This window comes from Stylophora pistillata, chromosome 11 (assembly GCF_964205215.1).
Source record: "Stylophora pistillata chromosome 11, jaStyPist1.2, whole genome shotgun sequence".
Classification (NCBI taxonomy): Eukaryota; Metazoa; Cnidaria; class Anthozoa; order Scleractinia; family Pocilloporidae; genus Stylophora; species Stylophora pistillata.
The window spans coordinates 12,610,977-12,622,925 of record NC_142529.1 but is presented as its reverse complement, the minus strand read 5'-3'; the positions used below and the strand labels follow the sequence as shown (position 1 = coordinate 12,622,925).

Below are 11,949 nucleotides of genomic sequence, written 5' to 3'. Positions count from 1 at the left end.
GTGGATGGGACTTCTGCGTTTGCCATTCTGCACTGAGTACAATTTATTGTAAGGAAACGAAACTGCCTCCCCACCGGTTCCAGACTAAATAAATTGATCTTAGAATACAACAGATGGTTAAAACGCATTCCCAATTCTTTTGCAGTTTAATTTATTAAGAAGCTGAGCATTCAGTTGTTGTCATCTGTTTTCTCTAAATATCAAACAATCCAGACTACTTTTTACTCTTGCGTATTTTAGGCACTATTTCCTCCCAAATTAAAATTAAGGACATGATATTGAATGCGTTTAGCCAGTAAACTGAAATTCTAGGTAAATTTCGATTCCAAACAGTCTTGTTAAAGCTGAAAGCTTGTCAGTTTGAATATGCATGTGCGTGGTTAGAGCCAACGCCGAGTCAGATGTCTAAGCTGCTTTGAGAGGAGACAGAATGAAAGACTGACAGCGTGACATGTAAAGTAGTTCCTAAAATGAATAATATATAGAACTCAATGTGTTTCCATCAACTCAGTCATTTATTGTGATATCATCTCCCGTTTCGGTCGCAAGTCTTAATTTCCATTTTAGATTGGCGACGACTCTGAGACAATATAAAATTGAAATATAAAAAAATAGCAAGCTAAGCCTGAGGAATGGTTTTCAATCGTCAAAACATGAAAGACGCTATCCATGAGGAAAATCGAAATTAGACAGGCTAGTCCCACTTTCCAACTTTAATAACCAAACTATTTCAATAAAAGCCATTCAAAATTAATTCGTAAAAGAAGGCCGCTTTGCTGTCAAGATAAAAATAGAGCAATGAAAGAAAAATCCTTAAAGTGCCACTGAAACGAGATTTTCGTATCTGAGATTTTGCATGATAATAAAGTTTGAACCTTACTAACAAGTGCTGTGGGTTTTTTTGGTCCAACGGAGCGCGGAAAGCTTTCTTCTAGCCCTTTAAACTCGGCATATGGTATTTCGTGGGCTGGACTGCACTGGACTGGACTAGTAAACGCGGACAGTACGGACCTCGCTGCGCTTGGTCCGTACTGTCAAGACCTCTGGCCGATATTCTCCTAGTACGGCCCTCGTGCTTGGTTAATAAGATATATGTAACAACCTTTGCCCTGGCACAAGCAACTTAATTCCGTTACAATGTTTTATGAAAGAAGGCGTGATATTGAACAGTATAGCGACTCGCTTTGTTCTTACAAAAGTTTTAAACTTATTACATAATAAGAAAAATTGACGAAAAAAGCGTTTTTTGTCGCTCGTACGGTATACAGATGGAAGTCTTGCGTAGTAAGAGACAATTTTTTTCAATTGCCATGACCTGTATTCAAGATTTGTGATAATAAATTTTTCAGCAACTTGGCCTCAGTCTCACCTCTTCAGATGAAAAAAATATAAATTGATAGATAGATCTATTTGTATAATATGATACGCCTATATCGAAAATGTACCCTATTCTTAAGTAAAGTCGGCATTTGCCGGGATTTTATGTTGCACTAAGACTTTTTCGGCGCCGGATGATTTAAATACGGGAAATTACCTCATAACCTTAATTCCATGCTTGTTGATCACAGGTCGACTGGAAAAGCTAAAAAAGTCGAGTGGACTGTTTGTCTTGTGGTGCTGGTTTGTTCCTTTAACGGAAAAGGTAAGTTTGATACAGAAACATTTGTAAATAGAGTCCTGTATCTCGTGCAGAATGTGATTTCAGGATGTACTATATTAAGGAAGATCCAAAAAAATCAAGCTCCATGTAGCTAAACTTTTTCGATTCAAGAACGTGTTGGGTTATAACTATTGGGGATTGACTGGACCGATTCGTGTCGGCAAGGTATTGGTTTTTCGCAGATTATCTTTCTTGCATTTTGGTAGGTATGCTAACAATAAACCAATACCATTTTTCAAAGCCTGAGGCATTGTTCGAGGCGAGAATCTTTCCTCAAAAAGACAAGACTTCGATCGGCCACAGCCATGGCTTACACCTAGATCCTTTCGATCAGAAATTCAGCCGTTCTCGGCGATTAGTTGGTATAAAGAAGCGAGATGAATTGAGTTAAATGGTAAAGGTTAATGGCAAACGCTTTTTACATGTCCGCAGGCATAAACATGTTTCGGGCCCGACTCAGAGTCATTTTAGCCCGAGTCGCTAGGCTGAACAATTACGCGAGTGCGCAAGCGGTCTAAAATATATTAAATAAAGGCTGATAGTTTCGAAAGAAACTGTTTGGGGCTGCGTCGATGGGAGTAACGAAATAATTTGGATATATCAACAAAGTTGAAATGGTAAATTGGCCACCGTAACGATTACGAAAGCTGAAGTTTCGAGCTTTAGCCCTTCGTCGGAGCGAAGTATATTGGGCTTGAATACAAATCCACGTAAGACGTTTTCTTTCATTTGTTTAACTATCCTAATGAAAATGTAGAACCGGTTATTTACTCGAGCTCTAACCCAAACCACGGTTTTTAAGCAATCAGTGAAAAGAGGTCTTTGGTGAAATGTTTCTATTAGACGCTCGAGAGAACGATCGAAAACAACATCAATAACAAATGGCGTATTCTCTTCCCATTGCATCCATGCGCAACACGATATCGAGACCATCTGAGGTTGTTACACCAGTCAGAGATAGCGTTGCCACCTTGAAATCAAATAGCAGGGCAGTCGATACCCGCGGTACAATCTTAGATAAACCCTTGGTGTTACAACCGACCTGATAACTGTGCGTTCTCTTCCGTCAATCGGTAAATTGCAATAATTAAAAGAATTATCTTTTTATCATGCTAGGTCAGGAATGTGGAAGACAGTTTTTCGATGACGCCGCTGAAAATTCTTCCAAGCGTATTATGGGAGGGCAAAGTTGTCGTGTGTCCCGCTGGCCATGGCAAGTAGCACTGATCTCAAATGGCGAACAAGTCTGCGGGGGGTCTCTGGTAACCTCTGACTGGATTGTGACTGCTGCTCACTGCTTCGATAAAGGTATATCATAACAAAAACTCTTTACAAACCCGTTAATACATTTGTGGTTTTGGGTTTAACACACACACACACACACACACACACACACACACACACACACACACACACATTCATACATTCATTCATTCATTCATTCATTCATTCATTTTATTTGCCATTACCAGAGAAAAATTAACCGAATACAAAATTTATGATACATCAAAGATAAAAAGAACTATTCTAACTAAATTAACTTCAAAATCAAAGGAACTGAAGAGGTAACAGCAAGGAAGCCTATTAGAAGCCAGGGGGCTTACAAAGTATAGGCTTCCTTAAACTATAGGATAAACCATACTAATCAAAGGTGCTGAAAGAAAATTTATATTAAGTTAAAAAAAAAAAGAAAAGAAAAGAAAAAAAGAATAGGTGTGTAGCTTATCAAAGAATATATTTAACTAAGAAAGAAGAATTTTTTTAAGCCTTTTGCTAAACAAGCTGATGCTTTCAGAGTATTGAATTTCCCGACTAGCACTCAGCGTGTTGAAAAACTTAGGACCTTGCAACCACATTGAGAATATGCGAAAATTAGTTCGACAATGAGGTATGTGGAAAAAGCTGGAATTTCTTGTATTATAAGAATGTATCTGGCTAGCAAGAGTAAACATGTCATGAATTTAATTAAGAAGTAAGCCTCTTTTAAACAGATACATAAATTTACCTATTTGGGAGAAATAGATGTCCGAGAATTTCAAGATCCCATGTTCTTTAAAAAGAACATCGGTGTGTGTATCAAAAACAACTTTAGATATGATTCTGATTATCTTCTTTTGTAGAATAACAATACGATTTAAATTAGACTGATATGTCGATCCCCAAACTGAAAGACAATCTGTTAAGTAAGGGTAAACTAAACTAATATAAGGAGCGCAAGGAAGTTTTGGAAAGGCAGAAACCGGACTTGTAAATAATACCAACTGATTTTGATATTTTTCTAGAAACGCTAGGAATGTGAGGCTTCCATGACAAATGCTCATCGAGTATAACACCTAGAAATACTGTTTCTTTCACACGTCCAATGACATTGTTGTCAATTTGAATAGATATATCAAGTGTCTGCCCTTTTTGGCGAGGACTAAACATCATAAAATTCGATTTTTTAAAGTTAATGGACAGCTTATTCGCTCGACACCATTGAGTTAATTTAAGCAATTCAGAGTTAAAAAATTCAGGAAGTAAATTAAAATCTTTGTGGGACAAAAATATATTTGTGTCATCAACAAAGAGAATAAAATCTAACACCTCTGACACATTGCACAGATCATTTATATAAAGTAGAAAGAGCAGGGGGCCTAGTATCGAGCCCTGAGGCACCCCGCACTTTATTTCACAAGAATGATCTGAACTGATACCATTGAATTCCACATATTGTTCCCTACTGCTTCGATAGCTTTTAAACCATCTAAGTGCGGTGCCTCGAACACCATAATGCTCTAATTTTGAAATTAAAATGTTATGATCAACGGTGTCAAAGACTTTAGACAAATCAATAAAAATACCTACTGTATATTCCTTACTTTCAATAGCAGAAGAGATTTTATAGAAAAATTCACTGCCTGACGAGTGAATTCCACGTTAAATTTCACGCGAAAAACCGATATCGCACGAATCGCTTCGCGATTCGTGCGATATCGATTTTTCAAGTGAAATTTAACGTGGAATTCACGAGTCAGGTAGTGAATTTTTCTTGAATCGCATAACTGAATAAAAATAAGAAAACAAGAAATTAAAACGGCAATGTTATTGTCTGTTTTTATTTCGTACGCGAAAGCTTAAGAAAGCCATTTTAAAGTCAACTGTCAGAACTGTCATTGTTAAGGGAATGGAAAGCAAGGTAAGTCGCTCACGTTTGAACCGTCGACAATTTTAATTGTACCTCGTGAATTTTTCTTGAATCACATAGCTAAAGCCACCAAATCACTGGGCGAAACCAGATGTTCTGTACTTTTGTGCGCCACGCCAGTGCGCAAACGATGGAAACCCTTTCAAAGTCAGGTGTCAATATCTAGCGAATAGAGGGAACAAGATATTTTTAGAATGAAAACCACTTTTATTTCAAACTCGTGGAGAAAGCGGTGTCTCACATTTTACAATCTTCAGCAAAAACACTAAAAGTACACAACACGGAGTTATTTAAGACAGAGATTTGCCTGCTACCACTCAACTTGGCAAAATGTGGCGCCGACAATCAACAACTGAATGGTCAAATCCTCAAGCGAAATGAAAATTTCAATCGTTCCGGTATCAAAGCCAGATCTACAAATAACCGGTAAGTGCTTTACAGTTGTTAAAAAAAGTGTATTCAAAATATGATGATTAAGACTGGAATTTCTCGGTAAACTCTGGCGAAAAACAGTTCAGTTAAAAGTCACAATTTTAACTGTTTTTCTTTCATCGCAGGGAGTCGCTCGTTGGTGTCAATCTGTTGTATTCTAAGATCAATTTATTTAGTCTGGAACCGGCGGGGAGGCAGTTTCGTTTCCTTACAATAAATTGTACTCAGTGCAGAATGGCAAACGCAGAAGTCCCATCCACTTTAGAGTACATTATTATTGCCTTTGTGAACGCCCTTTCAGCATTTACAACGATCGCTTTCAACAGCTTAACAATCCAAGCCATAAGGAAAAATTCCTCTTTATCAAAACCTTTGAAAACATTGCTGCTGAGTCTTGCCGTTTCTGATGTCGCTGTTGGTTTAATTGTCCAGCCAATATTCATTGTAAAGTTGAAAATTTCGAGTAAAACAGTAGAAACAGTATTCTGGTTCATCCAAGTTGCATTCGTTAACGCTTCATTCCTCGGTATTATGGCTCTGAGTCTGGACAGATTCTTGGCGGTTCATCTTCATCTCAGATATCAGGAACTTGTGACTAACAAGCGCGTTCTTGGTGTGGCAATTTTAGCATGGGTGGTCAGTGCTCTTATTCCATTCTTTTGCTTTCTGATCTATGAAATGACAAAGAAACCTAAAATCATCGAAATCATCGTTTGGGGTCTTTGCTTCATTGTATTAACTGTTATAAGCTTCAGACTTTATTTTGCAGTAAGACGCCATGCAAACCACATTAAAGCTTTACAGGTACAACAAGCAGCACAGAATGGTGAATTAGCAAATGCCACGAGGCTAAGCAAATCTGCGGTCAGCACATTTTACGTATATTTTGTGTTTTTAGCTTGTTATCTGCCATTTTATGCTAGTATTATAATGGAAATGTCTAAGGACCGTCCAAATTGACAAAGATGGCCTCAAACATTAATGTTCATTAATTCGTTGCTGAATCCTATCATTTATTGCTGGAGAATGAAGGATGTTCGACAAGCTATCATGAGCATATTTCGAAATAGTTTTTGAGAGACTTAATGCCAATTATCAAAACAGAACATTGTGTAATTTATTACTTATCAGTCCATCTATACGTACATTAGATCTTTTTTACAATTTATTTCCCCGGCTTTTTTTCTTTTCTTTTTTCCTGTTTTTCGCGATTCTATTTTGGTGAAAGTTGCTAGTTTGTGTAGAAAATTGTCAAGATTACCGAAAAAGTACAGTTTTCATTTTTTATATGATTACAGATGCACTAAGAGGGTACTACGAAAGGACGAGACTGAAAACAGTCGAACATAGTAATACACAAACTCGACTCTTAGGTGCGCTAGGTCTCCGTGAATAAATACCGGTCCATAAAATAGCTAAAACTATCTGTCGATACCACTATGTTGAGGACTAAGCACGAACAAAGGAGTCACTGAGGAAAAATTCTCATTTACTGTTCGTTTTTATTCTGACATCACAATCTGTTGTCAAAACATCGAGTTACAACTTGATTGACTTGATTTTTCAAAATTTAGTACAAAAACTAGAGCTGGAAAATTAGATCTTATTCTATGGTCTTCTGCTGTGATGGGTAAAGGTTAGGGTTAGGTTGAAGAAGCTCAAAGAGGAACTGTACAAAATAAAGCTAAAAAAAAAAAACAACATAAAATGAAGCTCATTGAAGAACTGTAAAAAAATTGAACGTTGCCTTTTTTTGTAATAGTCTGTTGATGTCTCAAAAACTGAAGCCATGCATTTTGGGTCTGCCCCAAGGTTTTCTGGTGCAAACCCTTTAGATATACGTATTGATGGTTCACAAGTTAACTTATTTAAGCGTGTAACAGTCATGAAAAGAAAATGATTTCTAGGGCGGGCAAGCGCGTAGGAATGTCAGGCCTTCTTCACCGTAATTGGACGACTCAGAGTGCCAATATTGCCTACATCTTGTTAATAATTAGATAAACATTAGATTACTGTGATACTGTGTGGGGTTGCTGCGGTAAGGAAAATAGCTAGGCATTACAGGCTTTGCAGTAGAGAACAGATAGAATTGTTACCACAACGACTCGCAACAATCCCACAATGGACATTCTCAAGTGGCCTGCGCTGGGAGAAAGACGCCAAGAACATATCTATCACCTTGTAAAGAAATCTCTCTCTATTTATATATATATTTATATATATAACTAACTGCAGACAGTACTGTTTCGGCCTTCTGGGCCTCATCAGTGCAGTGCTAATGCTAGGATGGGGGAGAACCGAGACGGTCACCCCAAACGACCCAACCTTTGTGGTATCGTCTAAGCCATATATATATATATATATATATATATATATAAATTCTGTATACGAGAGAAACCCTGACCCTGTACACCCCAAGTAATCATACTTAAATAGAATAAGTGTTTGAAAAGAAAATTTGCCCTGAGCGGGATATATATATATATCCCGCATGCTCGCTGGTTTATATATATATCCCGCATGCGCATGCTCGCTGGTTTACTCTAGTTTGAGCACTCTGGCATGGCTTAGACGATACCACAAAGGTTGGGTCGTTTGGGGTGACCGTCTCGGTTCTCCCCCATCCTAGCATTAGCACTGCACTGATGAGGCCCAGAAGGCCGAAACAGTACTGTCTGCAGTTAGTTATATATATATATATATATATATATATATATATATAGATATATACTGAAATAAATGAAAAACGAAAGTCCTCTTTTTCTTTCTCTTTGCTTTTGCGCTACGCGTTTCACCGCTGTTGCGGCTCTTCAGGCATAGCAAAGTGTGTTTATTGACTTATTACGTCATAGATCTAATTGTAACTACAATGGTTATTGTAATTCGAAGCACGCGTGAGCAATTAGCGTAATTTCAAATCATTAAGAACGGATTTATATTTAGAAATAAAAAATCTTTCTTTGTTCTTTCCCATGACCTCAGAAGGGCCGAGAATCTTTTAAAACTGAAAGATAGTGAACTGAGGGGTCAATCCCCCAGCACATTCATCAATATGTTTGCTGACTCCCAGCATATGTGTGTGCGGGTCTCTAATTTGTTGTTTGTGGACTGTCACTCTATTTCTCAGGACATCACCCGTTTCTCCTATATATATATATATATACCTAACTGCAGACAGTACTTTTTTTTTTTTTTTTTAAAAATATAAAAGCCTGGAGACCAGGCAGTTTTATTTCGTCAATGATATCTATTTACAATTCTAATTGATTAAAGTATTCGAATTAAATTATGAGTTACTTAGGTAATTACAGGTCTCAATTAGCTAATGATATTTTCTCTTACAGGCGGCACGAACAGCGCACGGGCTATAACAGCCCGGAGTAAGCGCCCACCTGTAAGAGGTAACAAAGTTCTATTTAAAAGTTTTCTATTTACTATTTACAAAGAGATATTTCAGACCATGTGGGGCGCAAACAGCGCGCGGGCCTGTAGCCCGGAGTAAGCACCCCTCATGGGCGAGGTTTAACAAGTTTTATTATATACAAAGGTTCAGGGGGGAGCAAGAGAGGGAAAGAAGACAGGTTTACCAGCATCGGCCGAACAAAATGCGTTTTTAAAAGACCAAAAATTCCTTAAGGTATCAGTGTCGCTGCTAAGAATTCTGAGTTGGACATCTTTTTTAATTAAGTCGATAATCGCGTTGGAGCTCAAAAGAGAACCTTCGAAGGTAGCTTTATTTCTGGCAAGCCAACACCAATATATGATGGTTGCCTTGAGAAAGTTAGATAAGGATATACTGGTGGTAGATTGGTCTAGGGAAAAGGGGTAATAGATAGAGGTAGGGGAGATAGAGAAGGGGGAGTCGAGTAGAACACGAAAAAGGGGAGAGAAATAGTCCCAGACTTTCACAACTCTGGGACATCCCAAGAAACAGTGTTCAATAGTTTCTGTTTTACCGCAGATCGCGCATTTATCATTATTGATGTATCCCCAAGACTTTAGGAGATATCTTACGCGGATCATTCTATGGATCAATAGCCAAATTAGATCGTTCTTCTTGTTCTCAATTAGCTTTAGGCGAGACTTGCGCCACACCCAGGCCCAACGATTGATGGGGCGGTCCATAGCAGACGCCCAAAAACCGGAGCACCGGGGTGCAACGCAGACGGGGTCAAGCAACAAAAGATATAAATTCTTACTGGTGAGTAAATCAGGTAAGGCACCAGTTTTCTGATGCAAGGTACGGAAATTATCTAAACAAAGCCGGTAGTAATTGGAAGGAAGGAAGGAAGAGGGGCCAGAATTTGTGGGAAAAGAAAAACGGGGATCTAGAATAGTTAGCTTATGTCCTAAAAAATATCGAGCTAGGTAATGCCATTTGGATGTGCCAAAGTCATCTCTTAAACTGGAAAAAACAGAAAGGCGCAGGCTAGCGCACTTAGCTTTAAAATTAACGACGTTGAGGCCCCCAGAGGATGGGGGCGCACAACAGCGATCGCGACTTACATTTTCCATTTTTCCTTTCCAGATAAAAGGCCAAATGATCGACTTAAAGCTATCGTGCACCCAACGGGGTGGGGGGATGACTTTAGCAACGTGCCATAAACGGCTTGCGCCTAAAGTGTTTACAATTAAGGTTCTACCGATAAAAGACGGGTCTCTTTGTTTCCAAAGATTTAGAACCGAACTTAGTTTGTCTAATTTGGCCCGCCAATTGTCGTCGTCGACATTGACGAGGCCGTTTGAGAAGTAAACACCAAGCACTCTCATTTTAGTGACCCATTTGAGGCCATAGGGAGATTCAATTCTAGTTCGCCATTTTCCTAACCACATTGCTTCAGATTTGGACGTGTTCAGTTTAGCGCCAGATCCTTGTTCAAATTTTGATACGACTCGGAGAAGTGAAGAAAGAGATCTTTCGGATTTTAAGATGCAAGTAGCATCGTCAGCGTACTGGGATATTTTATATTGAAGGCCCCCTGCTCCGGGGAGCAGGAAACCTTCAATATCTTTACAATTACGGATTTGCGTTGATAATACTTCTGAAACTAGCACATAAAGGAGAGGAGATAATGGGCATCCTTGTCTCACCCCTCTTCTTAAGTGGACAGGGGGGGACAGGGAGCCATTAACAATGATTCTAGAGAAGGCTTTAGAATAAAATAGTTCGACCCACCCACAAAAGGAGGGGCCGAAACCAAATTTACGCAATACTCTCATCATGAATTCGTGGTCAACTCGGTCAAAAGCTTTTTCTTGATCTAAGGAAATGAGAATACCTGGTTCATTAGTTTTGTCAATCATGTCAAGGGCATCACGAAGTAAGGCCAAATTTGAGAAGATAGTGCGGCCGACCACGCCGCACGTTTGGTCTGAATGCACGATGGAGTTCATGACTTTTTTCAATCGTTCAGTGATGATTTTAGATGCTAACTTGTAGTCAGTGTTTAACAAGGAAATTGGGCGCCAATTTTTTGCGAGGCGTCGATCATCTTTTTTGTGGATGAGTCGTAGGAGGCCCTCGTACTGGCTATCCGCGAGGGAGCCAGCAAGAAAGGCCTCGTTCAAAACAGAAAGGAGAGATTCGCTCAAATCGTTCCAAAAACACGAGTAAAATTCTGTTGGGAGACCATCAGAACCGGGTGACTTGCCGGTCTGAAGGCCTTCCAATGCAGTAAGTAATTCTTTATTAGAAAAAGGGCCTTCACATAGATTGCGCTCATAATCAGTCAGTGAAAATTCGAGGTCGTCAATTATTTCAGTTTGAATTCGCATATCAAGAGGATCTTTGGTGAATAAATTCTTGTAGAAATTGGTTAAAATTCTTTCAAGATCATTTTGAGAATTTCTGAGAACACCGTTCTCGTCAAAAAAAGATTCAAAACTATTCATGTCAGCTCGTTTTTTCTCCAGACGGAAGAAATAGCGTGTTGGTTTCTCGCCTTCTTCGAACCATTGTGCTCGGGAGCGGACTTTAGCTCCTTCGGCTTCTTTCGAGATTAGAGAGGACAATTGGCTTTCCAAATCGCTAATTACACCTGGGTTATTTAAGCGATTAGAATGTAAAGCGTTTTTAGCATGGGTTAATTGCTTAGTAATTAGGATTCTTTTGGCATGTGCTGTTCTCTGTTTACTGATACAGTATAAAATACTTGTTTTGCGGATTTCAATTTTTAGAGCATCCCACCATTCGCGAAGGGAGGCGAATTCGGGGATTTTAAGCTTAAAGTTGTTAATCGATTTTGACATAATGTTTTTAAATTCTACATCTGAGAGTAAAGAGCTGTTGAACTTCCAAATTCCAGGACCGTGATTAGAAGGGTTAGTCGTTAGTTCAATTTTTACAAAGTCATGATCGGATAGGTCGTATACGCATGGAAGAATATTACATTTCGTTACTAGGGTTAAGCCTTTAGCGACGAGAAAGCGGTCAATTCTAGATGCCTGGGTATGGTCTTTGTTAGACCAGGTGAAAGTTACTTTGCGCGGGTTGTTTTTGCGCCAAATGTCTGTAAGTGAGAAGTCAGCACAAAGGGATCGGAGAAGTTTTTGATCAGACAATAGGATGGCGGAACAATTTAATTTATCTAGGAAATTGTCTACACAATTAAAGTCTCCCCCGATCACTAGATCCCCTTGGGGGAGAAGGTAATTGTGCAGACAAGAGAAA

At 38.9% G+C, this 11,949-nt stretch overlaps 1 protein-coding gene and 1 pseudogene across 1 annotated transcript; both read left to right on the top strand.

Moving 5' to 3' along the window:
- The first annotated feature begins 1,445 nt into the window (after positions 1 to 1,445).
- On the top strand, positions 1,446 to 5,419 carry LOC148720107 (serine protease 33-like). Its single transcript, XM_088739496.1, has 2 exons — positions 1,446 to 1,642; positions 2,777 to 5,419. The coding sequence occupies exons 1-2, from the start codon at positions 1,552 to 1,554 to the stop codon at positions 2,977 to 2,979; spliced, it is 294 nt and encodes a 97-aa protein (XP_088595622.1). The 5' UTR covers positions 1,446 to 1,551; the 3' UTR covers positions 2,980 to 5,419.
- Positions 5,420 to 5,453: 34 nt separating this feature from the next.
- On the top strand, positions 5,454 to 6,445 carry LOC148720106 (adenosine receptor A3-like; annotated as a pseudogene).
- Positions 6,446 to 11,949: the final 5,504 nt, after the last annotated feature.

Excerpts from the sequence above, each read along its gene's own strand:
- LOC148720107 (XM_088739496.1), top strand. The coding sequence starts at position 1,552 with ATGCTTGTTGATCACAGGTCGACTGGAAAAGCTAAAAAAGTCGAGTGG. Across the intron at positions 1,643-2,776 it reads TTGTTCCTTTAACGGAAAAG|GTCAGGAATGTGGAAGACAG; the intron begins GTAAGTTTGATA and ends TTATCATGCTAG.